At 32.1% G+C, this 17,673-nt stretch overlaps 2 protein-coding genes and 1 non-coding gene across 5 annotated transcripts in view; 1 reads left to right on the plus strand and 2 right to left on the minus strand.

Annotated features, from left to right (window-relative positions):
- LOC116424784 (Imitation SWI) overlaps window positions 1–15,144 on the minus strand; it is a 77,094-nt gene extending 61,950 nt beyond the window's left edge. The window contains exon 1 of the transcript XR_012998693.1: window positions 14,987–15,144. This is a non-coding gene — a transcript (Imitation SWI). The remainder of the gene's footprint in view (window positions 1–14,986) is intronic.
- LOC116424790 (CUE domain-containing protein 2-A) lies at window positions 124–5,889 on the plus strand. 2 transcript variants are annotated; one of them, XM_031971671.2, is made up of 5 exons: window positions 124–287; window positions 1,285–1,374; window positions 1,477–1,813; window positions 1,998–2,171; window positions 2,608–5,889. In XM_031971671.2, the coding sequence occupies exons 2-5, from the start codon at window positions 1,286–1,288 to the stop codon at window positions 2,866–2,868; spliced, it is 861 nt and encodes a 286-aa protein (XP_031827531.1). In that variant the 5' UTR covers window positions 124–287; window position 1,285; the 3' UTR covers window positions 2,869–5,889. The 2 variants fall into 2 exon arrangements, with proteins under 2 accessions (XP_031827531.1, XP_076224071.1); XM_076367956.1 differs by lacking the exon at window positions 124–287 and adding an exon at window positions 366–940.
- Window positions 9,068–13,215, minus strand: Iswi (nucleosome-remodeling ATPase imitation SWI). Of its 2 annotated transcripts, XM_076367941.1 has the most exons (2): window positions 12,650–12,793; window positions 9,068–12,539 (listed from the first exon to the last, which is right to left on the minus strand). In XM_076367941.1, the coding sequence occupies exon 2, from the start codon at window positions 12,516–12,518 to the stop codon at window positions 10,005–10,007; it is 2,514 nt and encodes an 837-aa protein (XP_076224056.1). In that variant the 5' UTR covers window positions 12,519–12,539; window positions 12,650–12,793; the 3' UTR covers window positions 9,068–10,004. The 2 variants fall into 2 exon arrangements, with proteins under 2 accessions (XP_076224056.1, XP_076224055.1); XM_076367940.1 differs by having other exon boundaries at window positions 9,068–13,215.
- Window positions 15,145–17,673: the final 2,529 nt, after the last annotated feature.

Below are 17,673 nucleotides of genomic sequence, written 5' to 3' on the forward strand. Positions count from 1 at the left end.
TAAATTGGACGTCTGCCTTCCTTTTAACATAATACATATTAGATGTATTATAGTGACTGTCAGAACAGGTATATATTTTTCATTTTCCACAAGTAAAGAATGTAATTTTGTAGTAGAAATTGCTGATTTGATTCCGAAGTGGGTCGCAAACTCTGATGGCGCCACGTTATCTTCATCCCTCCTCTTGACGAACTGTCAAGGTGAGGAACGTTGTTTGTATACGAAATTTTTATCAGTTTTCAACCATATCCGCGATCCGAAGACTTCAAACAAGTAAAAAAGATCAGGTGCGTATTTGTTTGCTTTCTCACAGCAAAATATATCGTTGTTAATCCACGAGATTCATTTGTTCCCGTTAATGAATAGAATTGTACAGTACTGGAGATGACCGGCGCTGCTACCACCTTTCCTGTCAATTTCTCCTTGTCCTTTTTCCATTTCTCTGTTATACACCCTCTTTACTTATTTTCACCTTTCAACCCGCCAAGAAAAATAATTTCTTTTCATTTGCAAAAAAATGAATAACCCGCCGTGAATTCCTTGCTAAACTTAACTCCGTCTGAAACATTCTGGATTCCGTTTTACCTTATTTCTCTTAACCTAACTGGAAAGTAAACCACTAAATCACGATTTCAACTTTTAAAATTTCGATTTTCTGAATCAAAATTTTCATATTGATATTGTGCGTCGTTGAATTGTAATTGCAAGTAGTTTACTGCGTAGTAAATTGAATGGTTTTGGCATGTTCGCAGCGGAAAATTTCCTTTTATTTAGTCCGTATTCAGCAGATTTACGAAATAATTATTTATATCGTAAATAGAAGCTTCGAAAATTCATATAACAATTTTTAATTGTTCGTGAGACATATGAACTTTTCTCTGGGATATGTTTTTAATATATGTACCTTAAAAAATATGAATTTTATTTTTTAATAGTTTATGTGAGTATTGTCATTATTGAGAATTTAAAGAAAAAAATACCTGTGTAAACTTGTATTTTTTAAAATTACTGTGCAAAAACAAAAATTGTGCAAAAGTTTATTTCATATATTAAAAATTTCAGTAACTTTTAAATAAAAGAAACTTAATATTTACTATAATTCTTATTGTTAAATAAGATAATGATAATGTTATTGATAATGTTTTATAACAACATCATTTAATAAGATTTAATATATTTATTTACTCAGTTTTAAAAGTCTTATTAAGCATGATAATAATATTGTGTTTTCATCCTGAAAGTATTATCAAAAATTAAGTAAGTTATTTTTAATGATTGTTCTAGGATGAATCGCACAATGGATGAAAAGGAAGAATTGGTAAAGAAGTCATTGTTTAGTTTTGTGAGAAAGGAGGTGCCTACTGCCCAATTGAGGTAAATTTAGATACTGTTTATCACCTATGATTAGGTAGAGGCACATGTGTTAGAATAATTATATTTTTATTTTAACTCGAGTTGAAAACATTCTTTTTTTAGTTTAATAGATGATATTGTTCTTGGCTATGTGGTAAGTATGGTAGAAGAAAGTGCACTTGAGGAAGACTTAGATGTTGATGGACTTTGTGAAATGGTGTCCGCTTGTCTTCCTGAGTTTTCAAAGATTGAAAAGGATGCAGTATCCAAGTGGTTGTTAGATGTTGAAAGTAAGTTACGGGAAGAGAGTAAAGAAAATCAAAATTGCCAGCCTCAAGATCCTTTGAGTCAAATTAGTCTGACTGCACTATTACCACCTGGTACAGAAAGAATGAGAGTTCATCATCTTTCTGAAACAAGTGATGCTGGTAGTGATTCTAGTGGAGAATACTTTCAAGAAGTAAGTTGAATTTGTCTGCCTTATATATATATATATTAATTTTTCACATTCCTTACATTGTATAAGACATTTTTTTATTAACATTTTTAGATATATACTATTTGAAAATATCTAATTTTATAAAAGTATATTTTAAGTATATTAATAATAATATTTTAATACACCAATTTCTTCTTCTACTTAGGAATCATCATGGCATCAAGTAGCACTATTGCAAGAAATGTTTCCAGCTGCGAGTCCAGCCGAGCTAAGACATTGCTTAGCTGTAGCTGGTGGTGATATTACAGAGGCTGCTCAGCTTGCTCTTCATCGTCAAGAAGCAGGACAAAGTATTGCTAGTAACCTGACATTTGTAACAGTAAGTATTTTACTGTATCATTTTAAGGAAACTTCTTTTGAATTATAATAGAATAACTTCTGTAAAAAAGACATTGACCCCATTTTTTAATCAGATACAATTTAAACTTGAATATTTAATATTCTCTTTAATTTATAGTTTATAATTAATGAAAAATAGATTTTACACAAGATTTGATTTGTTATTCTGGCTATCCTTAATACATTCTCTTTTTCGAGTCATTTGTAACTTCGCATAAAAATAATATAAAGTATTTCCTTTTCTGAAACAAATTTAAAAGCTATACCCTTTTTGTCGTATCTACGCTGCATTACATTCATACACCCCTCTGTAAACGGACCTTTTCTAACTAGCCTATAGAATCTCGTAGTAGCAATGGGGTTAATTATCAATGATTAGTTAAACGACGTAAAATAACGTAATTATCTTGTGGCAGCCGAACGGTCGCAACAGGGCTAGACTGAACGATGAGGAACTAAAGTCACGTATCATCGCAAGATATAGTTACGTCGACAGGGACGACGACTCGCGTGAGCATCGCCCAGTCGCTCCGAAAACGGAACCGAAAAAGTTAGTGCGCTATCTTGAAAACAAGATTGTAAGCGTGAAGGGTGAACGGTATACAGAAGTTAGACGAGGCGGTGAAGAAGAAGATGGTAACGAAGGCGGTAGGAAAAGAAGCCATTGCCGGCCGTAACCAGTCCCTTTGCCTCCACCCCCCGATCCACCCCCTTGGAGGCATCTAATTTCAAATTAAAGCTTTCACTTAGATTCTCTCTTATCTTGCTTGTAGAGGAATACAGACAGGGTGTTGAACTTCTATGTGCAGCGCTATATTCTTCTTTTGTTCCTTTTCCGGTTGAATTCGTCTCGGTCAGTCACTATTAATCAATATTAGATATGTATCCTCTTTTTATGCGTGATATTATTTTTTAATGTGATCTGATACAAGAGATTCGTAGAACTTTAAAATCGCAAATTGTGCAGGGTGCCGTTTACTGTACACGGAAGAACGGAAATTTATTTGAACGGCGATACGCTCGCGACCATTATTATTACATCGCAATATAAGTACCTGTTAACGTATAATATTTAATTTACGTTGGAACTTTCTTTTTGATTTTTTTTTTTTTTATGAAACAATCATTGTAAGAGATACCCATTCATTATTTGGATAACACTTTGCAACTCCAGTGTTGTAAATAACCATTTGAGCGATCGCAGTGGACAGTTTATTTTATAATGTAACATACGGATTATTAGCTTATTTCATTACATTTTCGAAACATAAATGGATGTAAGACAATTAGTTTTTATTATTTCGTTACAGTTTAATGTAAAATTTATTTATAGCATAAAACTGACTATTGCAAACTCGACTTCTAACTTAAAGTTTGCACTCTCTATATAATATTGATTACACTGTGGAACAAATTTTGATCTATGTTAGTTTTTGCAATAGCCACTATGTAATTCTTATAGAGTTTCTTACCCTAAATACGAATTCGAAAACCAAATTGTTGAGTCAGGTCCAGTTTTCGAAAAAACTGGGATTTTGTAAAAACGGTCGAATTTTTCAGAAAACCAAGTGTTACGTGCAAACTAAAAACGATAGGCAGTTAAAATTTCTCGCAAAAAATAAAGGAGACTTGCCCGATCACGTATCTATAAAAATTTTGAATTTTGCGTATCATTAAATGTTTGATTATTAATATTTTGAAAGTATTAGATATGCAAAATGTTTTTAAAAACTAATCAAGTTTACTGGAACTATAACGAATATTCCAGTATATTCAGTAGTATTAGTGTTAATTTAAAAATACTTCCAGTAAACAACCATTGTGGATTGTACTTTGTTTAATAGTTTTTTATGTCAAATTTAATACTGAGAATGATATCATTAGATGTACCATTTAAAAAATCGATTACAATGATGTTTTTCCTTTTAGAAAACAAGCAATTTTTATTTGTATATCATTTTTATGTATTCACCGCATGCAAGATATTTCAAAAGGAAAAACATCATTGTAATCGATTTTTTAAATGGTACATCTAATGATATCATTCTCAGTATTAAATTTGACATAAAAAACTATTAAACAAAGTACGATCTACAATGGATGTTTACTGGAAGTATTTTTAAATTAACACTAATACTACTGAGTATACTCGAATATTCGTTATAGTTCCAGTAAACTTGATTAGTTTTTAAAAACATTTTGCATATCTAATACTTTCAAAATATTAATAATCAAACATTTAATGATACGCAAAATTCAAAATTTTTATAGATACGTGATCGGGCAAGTCTCCTTTATTTTTTGCGAGAAATTTTAACTGCCTATCGTTTTTAGTTTGCACGTAACACTTGGTTTTCTGAAAAATTCGACCGTTTTTACAAAATCCCAGTTTTTTCGAAAACTGGACCTGACTCAGCAATTTGGTTTTCGAATTCGTATTTAGGGTAAGAAACTCTATAAGAATTACATAGTGGCTATTGCAAAAACTAACATGGATCAAAATTTGTTCCACAGTGTTATTTTGTTTCACTTTTTATACCTATTCATCCTTTCCTTCTTCGATATCAAATTAATACACATCTTTTTATAATTTATTAAGCCTACTGTGTCTCATTACATTTGTTTCTTTTATTAGTAGGTACAGAATCATTGTTGAAATACTATCTTTATTGTATCTGCAATATACGCCAACATTTTTTTATGTTGCTTAGAATTCTATATTTTATATTGTAGTAAAAAAATTTAGTTTTAAAACATTATAAAAGCAACTGACAAGATCCCTTTCACTCTCTTTCTCTCAGTATGTATGTAATGAGATTGCATTTAAGAACAGTAAAGTAATAAGTGATATATGATATCCTTGCAAGATAATCAATTTCTTGCAAACGCACTAAAATATAGTAGAATATAATCATTATATACTCAGAACTCACCAAAAGTTTAATACTATGTTGATTGTAAAAAAAAGAAAAATAAGAAACATTGTTTCTATATTTGAAGTAAACTGTGTGCATACTAAACCTTTTGGTATTGCAATTTATTATCAAATTGTAGATTTCGGATAATGAATTTTAGTATACGTACATTAGGTAGGCAAAAAAGAAATATATATATACAGACACACAGATACACCACACACACAGACACACACATATATATATATATATATATATATATTAATATATATATGTAATATATATAATATAATACATGTATATATATATATATACATGTATTAGATATCTAAGCGGGATAAATTTGCTTACCGCGCCATATAATTTACCAGTATTAGTATTGTTATTGCTATTATTGCAACCTTTAAAATGTAGATGGATATAACCATTAAAATATTAAATCTATCCATGTATTGAGTGATAGGTACTCAAAAATTATGCTAAAGTGCGTACGTAGACAATGAATCAATAGTTAACTCCAAATTGTTATGATCGTTGCAAACTGCCGACTACTGTTTACAGGAAAAGTGTAATTACTTGGAAATATAATATTTTATATTTTTTCATATTTTTTTTGGGCCCATTGTTATATTATTATTTCTGGTCTTTTAGGTTCTGAAATTTTATTTTACCTTAACTTGTATTAGTTTGCTGGTCAGACAATTTGTTAATATACTTGTTTGTGGTATTTCATGTTATTTTACGTATTTGGCTATATACTTTTATTAAAAAAGGAAAAGAAAATGATTTCATTTCACTTCATTTAACCAACTTATGGTTGGGCCAATTCTTGCCATAAATAATTATATAAACCATAAATGAGTCGTATTATTTCTAATAATTGTAATTATTGAATTAACACATTGTATTCACAATACATTAAATGTATTCTCTTGTCCATTAATTTCAGATGGAAAAACATCACTATAAGATTTCCGAAAGTATGTGTAATAGAATAAGATAGAAATATATTAAAGAGAAAATTAAAAAGACAAAATGAAAAAAAAAATAAAATAAAAATAGTAGAATAAGTAACTATCATGAAGTGGAATACTTTAGTTTCCTGCGAATTTTTCTGTATCTCCTTTAATGTAACATATGTGCATTTTAATCAGCAATATTGATATATTACATGTAATTTTTAAGAATGTGAACTTATAATCGCATAAAAATTAAGATTAGTTAAGAGATATTTATATGTAACTTCTTTCATATATGAATCAAAATCTAATTGCTATTGTTTAAGACAACAGTTCTGTGGCTTATTTTATTTTTACTTACAATGTGAGGTTTTAGAAAAATCTACTTTATTTGATAATATCTTATTTATATGAGATAATGTGTAGTATTTCTTAAAAATTAACAAAAAAAATGATATATTTTCCAGTGTTGCAATGTCAAATAATAATCACTACAATGTTTTAAAAAACTATGCAAAACAAGTTTTGAATACAAATGTTAAAAGATTCTATGCAAATAGTGGAAAATATACTGTTTATTGAATTTTTCTTGTACATATTATTCATTTCCAGTGCAAATTGTTTCACATCAATCAATTTTACAAAATTTTACTGCTAATAGAGAGCAATATTATTCTAGGTAACATTGATAATATGAAATACAAAATGTATAATTAGAATATTATATCCTGTGGTGATATTAATGAACTTCAGAGCCTTACAAAGTGATTAAAAAAATTACATAAATAGTTCTATTTTACTTTTATTGATTCGCTCAGAATCTATTTTTCAAGACATTAATATAATAAGATCAAAGATATTTTTGTTCAAATTCATTGAAGCATATTGCAATGCCTCTGCTTTAATGTATGCAAAAGCAAGAAATGATGCTTCATAATCACGTTCATTTTTAGTTATTTACTTTAAAAATTGCAATGAATATAACATTTTAAGTATTACAAAACAATTATTATGCAGGAGAACAATTTAAAACGTTTGCTATTTTAATTGAGAAAAAATGAGTGTTATGATTACTAATTAAGAAACTAAAGTGTATGAACGAAGAAGAAATAAATTAATTTTGTTTTCGCCGTCTTTTTTGAGAATAGCACTATTGTAAGTAAAATTTGCCACGGTAACTTTTGCATTCATACAAATTTATATTTTACTCTGTATTATTTTTATATATAAGTGACGAAACCTTATTTCTGTGAATAGTAACCAAGTACTACATTATAAAGAGATCAAGAATAAAGGTCGTAATGAGAATGATATTAACTTAGGGTTATGTTTCGTGCGATTTAGGATATAATGTACACTGATGGTCATAATACTTGTCCACTACACTCTACAGCTCAAATGTATAAGTACCTATATTAGGGGTGTTTATGCACGTATAATATATAAGAACATATGAACTTACATGAAAAATACAACTACATTTCTGGATATATTCACACTCCTTCCATCATTTGTTGTTAGTTCTTAATTTTAAAGGCGGAAACGGTGTGAATATAATACAGAAACTATTCACATGACAATTGATTAATAACTTTTATATATTGAAAGTTAAAAATAAATATATACATATATATTCAAGCATACATAAAATTGATCGAAATATATACAACATTCATTTCGTAAGTGGAGAATGAATAGAAAATATACATACATACGTAGGATACAATAAAATAAAAATAAACCTACAGAGTATATAAAACGTGCATAAACTATTTAAATGAGCAAAAAATAAGATATATACAGAATACAAGGCGTTACTGAATATACGAAATATGTATTAAACAATGTACGTTCCAATGTACTTTGTATATTACGAAGCATATTTCGCATATTTTCATGTTATCCTGCATATTCCAATATATTTTGGATATTCTAATATTCCGCATATGTTGGTTTATTTCGCAAATTTCTAAGTATTTTGTATATTTTACATACCATCATGAATTTCATATATTTTTAATTTATTGAGACCTAAAATAATCCATACTTGCAGTGAATTAAAGGGAAGGTTATACATTTTTATATAAAATGTATAAAACATATAAAACATATGCAGAAATCTACAAGTTAAATACAAATAGTCACAGTGTATTTGTATGAGTAAGTATACAAAACATACGCATGTATAAAAAACATGTTATTTGCAAAGTATACAGAATAAAAATATGTTTCATTAAAATCTGTTTAAGATGAAACAAATTTATGCTCAAATTACAATTTTATAATTTTGTTTGCATAAGCATCATGTCTAATTATGAGTAATTGAAACGAGGTGGACAGTTATTATGACTTGTGTGTCAATGTGTATGAAATTTTTCTTTTTTTGTTTTTAAGATTTTGTAGAAAATGGATGAAGTCTCCTGGAAAATGTATGACCAATGTAATAACGAATATTTATTGTTTGTGCATGACTCTGCGACTTATAAAAATTGCGAATACCACGAATACTATTGTCAGTCAAAAGCTATTCATTCTCGATTTAATTTGATCGAACGGTTTTTCATTTGTTACGAGCGAGTAATACATTCGCTATTTATATATTTAATATAATATATGTATAATTATTATTAATAATTATGCGTGAAAACTTGATTCCGAAACAATTATCCCGATTTATATTTTTTCCTTGCTCGTTGCTAAGGATTCGAAAATTCAATAAATATAACTATACAAAAAAAGTGCAGACTTATCAATATCATGAAACTAATTACTCTTCTGGAATTTTTTCCTTTATTTCTTTTTAATTCCATACGGGGGTAATAATTCATAACTAACACAAAATCAATTAATTGTTCTTTAAATTTAAGAAGAAAACGTACAACTACATTGAAAAATAAAAAACAAAATTCACTGAAAAAATATTAAATATATTTTTCCAGTGATTTTAAACGACTAGTTGATTTTATGTTAATTATAATCCAATATACTAACAAAATAGTATATGTGATGAGGCATATGGTGTTTTATTCGTAAAACGAATTACAATGCCTTAAAAATTGTAAGAAATAAATAAAACCGTTGACGTAATATTGCATTACAAGTATTCGCGTGTAAAATTGAATCAAGGTACGTTCATGTGGTATCTGTGCGCGGTACATACGTATGACGAGCGAGCATAATATTTCCGTGATGATTAAGTATATCAAAGAGTATCGCACTTTGGTTTATCAGTTCCAAAAGGCGTTACTTCGACGTAAACGTATACTGGGTGGCCCTTTTAGATCAGCAAATGTACTTAAAAGATTGCACGAAATTGGGGGAAAATACAGTAGAAAATATGAATCATGCTAAAACTAATACACGTTAAATTCCAGTTCAGATTTATTAATCTTGCTGTGACAAAAAAAGACCTGTACAAAGTTATCAAGCGTTCTTCAGTCTTTCACTATCAATTCATAGTTTTGAGATGATTCTTAAAGTACATTCGTTTACAAAGCGAAACCGGTCACCCGACGAATATAAAATAACATCATTCAACATTATACCTACAAGCCTTTGCAAAGTTACTGTCATTCCGTTGTACTCGTTCGTGTTAATAAATAAGCTTTTCCTCTGTTCAATATTAACTCGTGTTTCGCGAAACCTTGCTGTGATTATCGTTAAAAGAAAGCGAGAAGAATAATCGTGTGGAACGTAACTATACTGAGAAAACAAAATTCGATGGGAATGAGGCAAGGAGCGAAGTTGCGACGAATACTGTTCACTTCAACTCATTCAATGATGTATACCATTAACAATTGGAAGAAGAATGACCAATGGGAAAGTACTTGAAAGAGAGTGTGTGAGAGAGAGAGAGAGAGAGAGAGAAAGAGAGAGTTCCTGTTGCAATCAAGTCCGTGCTCTCTGAAAGATCAGTCAGAATGATTCGCAATTTAGTCCTTATTTCTTCTTTTTTCGTGGTTTGTCCTGAGGCGCCGGAAGATTCTCTTGTTTTCGTTTCGAAGCCGGTTTCGCGCCTATGCTGCCGCCCTTCTTTCGCCTCTCTTGCCTCTCCCGTTCTTCGAGCTCTTGATTCTCGCGTTCTATTAAAGTGATCAGCGTATTGCAACGTCGTTGCAATTCTAGGGCTGTACGAGATTTGACGAACCAATCGAAACGAAATTGAGGCGCCGACCTGACCGTGGCTCGAAGCTCTTCGTACACGTTCTCCTTGTCAAAGCCCAGCTTGTGTAACATACAAACAAGAAACCGATCTTCTTCTTCGGTATAGTTCTTCCCCTTGTTGGTGCCATATGCTATCCTCAATTGATGGAACGGAGCCCGGTATCTCGCCATCTTTGCGTCGAGGGCCTTTTTAATACCGGCTCGTCTTTGTATCTTCGCTTCGCCACGCTCGATTTGAGCCATAACTCTATCGATGTCCTGTAACTCGTGACAGCGTTCCCAGAATACTGCCGAGTACTCCATAACTTCTTCCGGCGTTTTTCCTTCCACTTCCTTGGCGATGTTCTCAATATCGTCACGGCCGTATTTCTCGTTCGCTTTTATGAACTGATTAAAGTCCCTTTTGGTCCAATTCGTGAAGCCTTGCGTGAGCAGTTTCTCTTTCTCGACGACTTCTTCGTCGGTCAATGGTTGCGCCTCGTCTATCTTGCGTTGCTCTTCTTTTTGAATTCTGGCAGCGTCGGATCCCAATTCAGGATTCTTTGGAACTTTATAGCCTACGGTTTGACGGAAGTAATAAATTTCTTGGTCGAGTAACTCGAATAACCGCGGAGGAAAGAATTGAAAGTCTTGAACGATGGGTTGTTTTGGGGGCCTGGGAGCTTTCGGAGCTTTTGGTTCCGATACCCTGAGAGCTTCCCTGAAATAAGCGTCAACCGCATAATTGGCTTTACGTTCTCGCTTGGGCGGTTCTATCCAGTTACCGAGCCCAAGAATCTTTTGCTTTTCTCGATAATCCTCGCCCTCGAACTGGTACACTGAATCTGTCGGTGCGTCTACCGTGAAATTACGAAGTGAAGATTCACCCAAGCTTTCCAGCTTCTGTTTCATTTCTTCCGTCTTTGCTTCACCCTTCTGTAAAATAGTGTCGATATCTTCGTCCGTAATGGCACTGTCTTTAGACGCAAACACTTCGTTTGCACCATGCCTGATCATGTTCAACATTTCATCTTTATTCAATGCTGTTTGTTTGGCGTCGACTAATCGTCCCTGTTGTATAACTAATTTATCTAACCGCAGCTTAACTTCCGCACGCTCGACAATCTTTTCTTCTACAGTATTTTCTGTGATAAACCTGAATACACGGACTTGCTTCTGTTGACCTATACGATGAGCTCGGTCCATCGCCTGTAAATCCATCTGTGGATTCCAATCAGAATCATAAATAATAACTACATCTGCCGTTGCTAAATTAATACCTAAACCACCAGCACGAGTTGACAGCATGAAAATGAATTTTTCACTTCCAGGTGCATTGTATTCATTGATCTGACGCTGTCTGTCCTCGTGTGCTGTGTTACCGTCTAAACGACAATATTGAAAACACCTCCAATGGCAGTAATCTTCTAAAATGTCCAACATTCTTGTCATTTGACTAAATATGAGAACTCGCGATTCCTGTTGCTGCAATTTTGGTAGCAACTTGTCCAAGATTACCATTTTACCGCAATTGTAAACAAGATGCTCATCAGTGGTATAAGGAGGCCCAGGTTCTGCACCATCAAACAAATATGGATGATTGCAACATTTACGCAATTGCATCAAAATGTTCTGCAATCGCATTTTCTCTATCTTTCCAGCTCCATTTACAATGTCTATGTCTTTCATTAGCACTTTTGTGTACCACTCTCTTTGCATTTTACTAAGACCAATGTACACCTTGATCTCTTTTTTTGGTTTTAGTCCTTTTTCTACTTCAGATTTTAAGCGTCTTAAGAGGAATGGTCGAAGAACAGCATGTAGTCTCTCAACTAATGAATTATCACCTAAGAAACTATTAGTATTAAACCAAGAGTCAAAGTCGTCTGAGCTATTAAATACATCTGGTAATAGAAAATTGAGCAATGACCACAATTCATGAAGATTATTCTGTAGGGGTGTTCCAGTTAACAGAAGGCGATTGGCTGTTTTAAATTCTCTCAGAATCTCTGACAACTTTGATTTCTCATTCTTTATTCTATGCGCTTCATCGATTACCATGTAACGCCAATTAAACTTCTTAAATACTGACTTCTCCTTTATTACCATTTCATAGGATGTCACACAAACGTCCCATTCCCCAGGCATCATAACATCTCTAATAAAAGTGTTTCTAGTTTCCGCATCTCCTATGAGGCACACTGCTCTTAATGTAGGACACCATTTTTTGAACTCATTCATCCAATTAGCTAGAGTAGACTTTGGAACGATAACTATGTGAGGCCCAGGAATGTTTCTGAAGTGTTTCATATATCCAAGTAGCGAAATAGTCTGTAAAGTTTTACCAAGACCCATCTCGTCCGCCAAAATACCATTGATACCATGTTCATACAAAGATATCATCCAATTTAAACCACGTATTTGATAGTCTCGTAACTCACCAGATTTGATGTAATGTGGTGAAGATTCAAAGCGTGTGGTAGGTGCTACATTGGCATTACTTTCGGCTAATAATTCCTCATCTTCTTCTTGTTCTGTTTTACGATGCCTGTGATCACCAGAATCAGTTTTCACTTGAATTTCTGGTTGCTTCCTGGGTCTGCCAGCCTTGATTTTTAAAGGACTTCCAGCTTTGTCCTTCTGATTGTTTGTCATAAAATGGGAGAATATCTCAGTTTGTTTCAGTAAATAATCGAATCGTTTACTTCGATCAGTTTCAAGCTTCGTTTCAAAGTCACCACCACGGGACGACGTGGTCTCCGCCGATGAACCATTTGAATTATCTCCTGTATCTCCAGTGTCCGCATTTTCGTCTGTTTTCGACATTTTGCTCTATTTTAGAGCTATCTGCTATTAGTGCCAGTAATATTCCTACCGATCTAATGATCACGTATATCCGTGATTTTAACCACAATTATTCGTGTATTATGCACCGGTTTTCACCCTGACATTCACGAACGCACAACACCAATCGCCGCCATATTGGATCGCATTATCCCTCCAAAAGTACATAACTAATGCCATCTATATGAACAACGTATAGCGGCAATAAGGAAATACTTTAAATATATTTCGAACATACTCTTATTGATAATATAAAATTTTCTTTATCGTATAAAAGTACAGAAAAAGTGTAAGAATGAATCAAACATCGACCTTCGGTGTCTAAATTGACTGCTTTACCGATCTAGAAATTCAAAATTGATTATAGCGTCCTCTGCTCTATATCTTTAAGGTATACTTCGCCTGTGTCTACACAGTGGCGGTGAGAAAACTATATATTGAAGTGGTATTCGTATCAACGATGATAATGAGTGCGAACACAGACGAGGGACAGAATAGAGTCGACATCTTATAAAACTTTGTGTTCGATGATCTGAAATGCCGATTGTGTAAAAAATATGTTTCGTTATGTACTTTATAATTCAGTGTAGCAAGTTTTGGAATTATGTTCAGTCTAAATCGAAATCGAATATAAATAATATCAAATGTAAAAAGCTCTTTTGAATTACAATCACACTTACATGATTCACTCCAGATCTGAAAAAATCTTGCATGTATATAGTAATTTTTGCCTAAATCTTGGGGAACTTCTGTACCTTTTTGGTGTCGTACTCGATATTACCGATAATTTGCAAATTTAGCCTTATTAGTAGAAATTAAATTAGCTATATACTTCATTCCTACTATGAGGAAAACACATAATTGTGTACGGCGCGCAGATTTGAATTAATACTTCGTTGGAGTGAATATCTTTATGAAATATAAAACCAAAAGTTAGGTAGTCTCCGAATACTCTATGTAATATACATTACCTAACCATTGTTAATTAAAATAAAGTAATCTATATTCATCAATGGAAGAATATAAAAATGATTGATTGAAGTTAATGAATTAATTCTGTGAAATACATTCAAATGAACTTTATTTATTAAACTCAATATTTTATGAAAAATTATTTATATACACCATATAATGAATCTTTTATTTTGTGCGTATAACAAGTGCGATTAATCATTTTTAATAAAATCCCTTCTGTTAATAGTAATAATAAAAAAAATAATATATCATCAATTAATACAGAAAAGCAGAAAAATGCATAAATTTAAATAAGTGAGTATCAATATTATCAATAAATGTGCATAAAGAATGTTATCTTATCGAAAATAGAACGAAATAATGTAAAAAGTTGAAACAATAAGATATAAAATTTTTAAGTCATTTTTCTCATAAATTAATAGCAAATTTGTGATAATAAAAGGCTCACCATGTTCTTTACGTGTTAATTTTACTTTTTTCATATGGTGAAGTGACAAAAATACTAATAAATCAACTTAAAAAATTTGATTGTTACAGCTTACATGTGATTGGTCGAAAATATAAGAATACATAAAAATTTCTGATTTACTTTCCGTTCGTCACGTAATAAGTTCGATTTGAAATTCGTGACAATAAGCATCTCGAGATATTTTTCTTTCGTTGATTTAACGTTTTTCATATGTTTGAATTACACGAACACTAATTAAATCAACTAAAAAATGAACGAACGTAATTGGTTGAAAATGTTGGACAATTAAGCAATTCTTTTCGATATATCTTTCTTATGTAAATGAATCAAATAAAAATCGTATTACTTACATTCTCAATTATTCTGTCTCAACGTTAAATAACTAAAAAATATTAATCATAAACAGCAATCTTAGAAAATGTCAATGAAAGAATATGAAATATTCGAGAGAAAAAAATCAAACCCTGATAAAATCGAAATTTAAACTTACATTTTCCTGAAAAATGCCTTCATGTCGCCAGAAGTTACAGTCCTTTGTTTTAGAAGTACTTAAATTATCGATTCTATGATTATTCGTTTATGAAACACATTTGAAACTTTTAGAAAAGGGAATTGTTTACTTGCGGACTAACGACGTAATCACTATGAAATTCCAACGGCTACTAAAATATGAAAGCTGTTTCTTAACCGTTTAATATAAATCGAAAATCGTGATTGGCTGAAAACAATACGCAAAATAGTTCCTTATGGGTGTCATAGTGGGAGTGTGTCCATCATTTCTTGTAACAATTGAAAAACACTTGACAATTGTTAGAGATTAAACTAGTCATCGTATACACCAAATGGTTCACCAGAGGATACGTAACACTATATAACTATTTATTAAAGTATCCAGTACTAATTTGAAGATCGAATTCCTTACCCTAGCCATTGAATGGTATTCAGACAATAACAAGTTTTCAGAAATCATACTGTAGGTCGTTTAAGTTTACATAGATATCTGTTTCAAATCAAATAAACGATCGAAATTGTTTACGGAAACGGGAAGCAAAACAAGCGGGAACATGAAGATCTACTTACACCTAACAGACGATGAAATTTGACACCTCATTTTAGAACCTATCTATTGAACACAACACTCATATGACAAAATTTAGTATTGTATGCAGTTTATTTAGTTAGCAGTTAATACATTTTAGAAACAAATATATTATACGACTTATTGTAAAGATCGTCCACCTACAAAAGCAATGAATGCACAGGATGCGGCTCGATACAAACGCGTGAGTGCTTCAATTTCAATGAATTTGCGATCTAGAAACTGATTTTACAGAAACATTAAGTAGACAACAGTGGAAACGATGAAAATAATATTATTAATAACAGATTCCTATAAATTTGTTGCCAGTAAAGAATGTTTCTTGCCTCTATTGCCACGAATATAAAAAGAGTCACTGATTGTGATCGAATGTCAGACATAATTGAATATCAGTTAAACAGAGTCGAAGTAAGATACAAAGTCGAAGTCTAGAGTAATATACTGCACTCAATACTATACGTCTAGAACAAAAATTATGTTTTTCAATCATAGGAATGGTTAAATATAATAATTTATGCGCACATTTTTCTTGGCTTATTATACTATGTATCTTAGTGATTAGTTCCTTGGTTAACTGTTGTCTACCACAAGGACACTACAATCTTAAGTCATTGCTGTTACATTCCTTTTTTACCGATTCTTGTTTGTTTACTGCTTGTTATATGTACATCTGCGCTTCTAAACAACTGTAACGAACAATATATGAATAACAGAGGGTGCATGGGTATGTAGAAAGGTGATTTTACCGACTGTGTCCTGGAATCATGAAGGCTGGCTTGATTAATAGTTTTCACTAAGATCTATTAACAAATAACCAATAATGTACACGTTATAGTAAATTTGTTATAATAAATGCAGGTAAAGAATAGGAATGAAATCTTGAATCCAATCAATTATAACTTGAATGCGTTATATTCTTATTTGCCAAACATTTAATCACATACAAAACATGAACAAGTCCCAAGATCAAATTTTATAGGATTTAATTACAAAATGAGTTCTATATAGATAGAAAATTACACATTCGAACATTCTCTTCAGTAATTGACCGCGAATCGAGGTATGTAAGTACTTAAGAACCAACCGAATGCTACTCGCCGTACAAATACACAATTCATCTGAAATTACATTACGCCATTTAACGATTAGCAGGATAAAATTAGAAAATACATGAATTCGGTCCCTTGATGAATTCTCCTAGTTTTACACCTATTTATCTTCGAGATAATCACTCCAAAGGAATGCGATTTTCGATCGTTTATATTCATTAGAACTAAAAGTTCTTAAGAAACAATTTTATTTCACTATTCAGATTGTACTAAGCAGCATAAGACACTCTGCGGATCCATTGTACAAAATATTTCCTCGATCTGTCGATACTCCATAAAATATGTACTTCGATGTCCTCTTCGACAGTTGGCGAAGCCACCGTAGTCACATTGATTGGTTTCGTCCTGGATTTCTCGCAAAGCAGGATCTGCACTCCTCCAGATATTCTGCTAATTAAGATTACGTTCAAAGCTATGGGGATAGGGATTCTGCTTGGCAATAAGGGAACATCCAGGACCCGCGGTCTAACATCCGTATTCTCGCTTTTGCAAACAATGTACAGCTCCATGTTGGAGAGTTCGTCGCACTGTTCGTCAGTAAAACACGAATTTAATAATTCGGCCTCAATCCCAAAACAGTGATCTCCACTGTGATGCAATGCGGGGCCGCATGTTGACTTTCGTTCACTGCCCTTTTCGCTACAATCAACCGCAATCTGAGAAGTTCTTGCTGAAACGTTTTTCATCCTTCGCTGCGAGATTTTCCCTGCACGTTCTATGCACTACGGTGCAACGCGACAGACCGTCATGTCGTTGTTAAGATGTTCAGCTTCTTAAAAGAATTTCTCCCACGGACGAGACTGATCACACAGTGAACGAATTGCAATCTCCAATTGTGACAAACATCAATCATGTCGAAAGATCTATTTCGACGACTTGCGAAACGGCGCAACAGTATACGCTTTATTGTGGACTTGTATTTCCATAGAAATGTTCTTTCATACATTATGTCAATAAAAACCTGATTAA

This window comes from Nomia melanderi, chromosome 5 (assembly GCF_051020985.1).
Source record: "Nomia melanderi isolate GNS246 chromosome 5, iyNomMela1, whole genome shotgun sequence".
Taxonomy (NCBI): Eukaryota; Metazoa; Arthropoda; class Insecta; order Hymenoptera; family Halictidae; genus Nomia; species Nomia melanderi.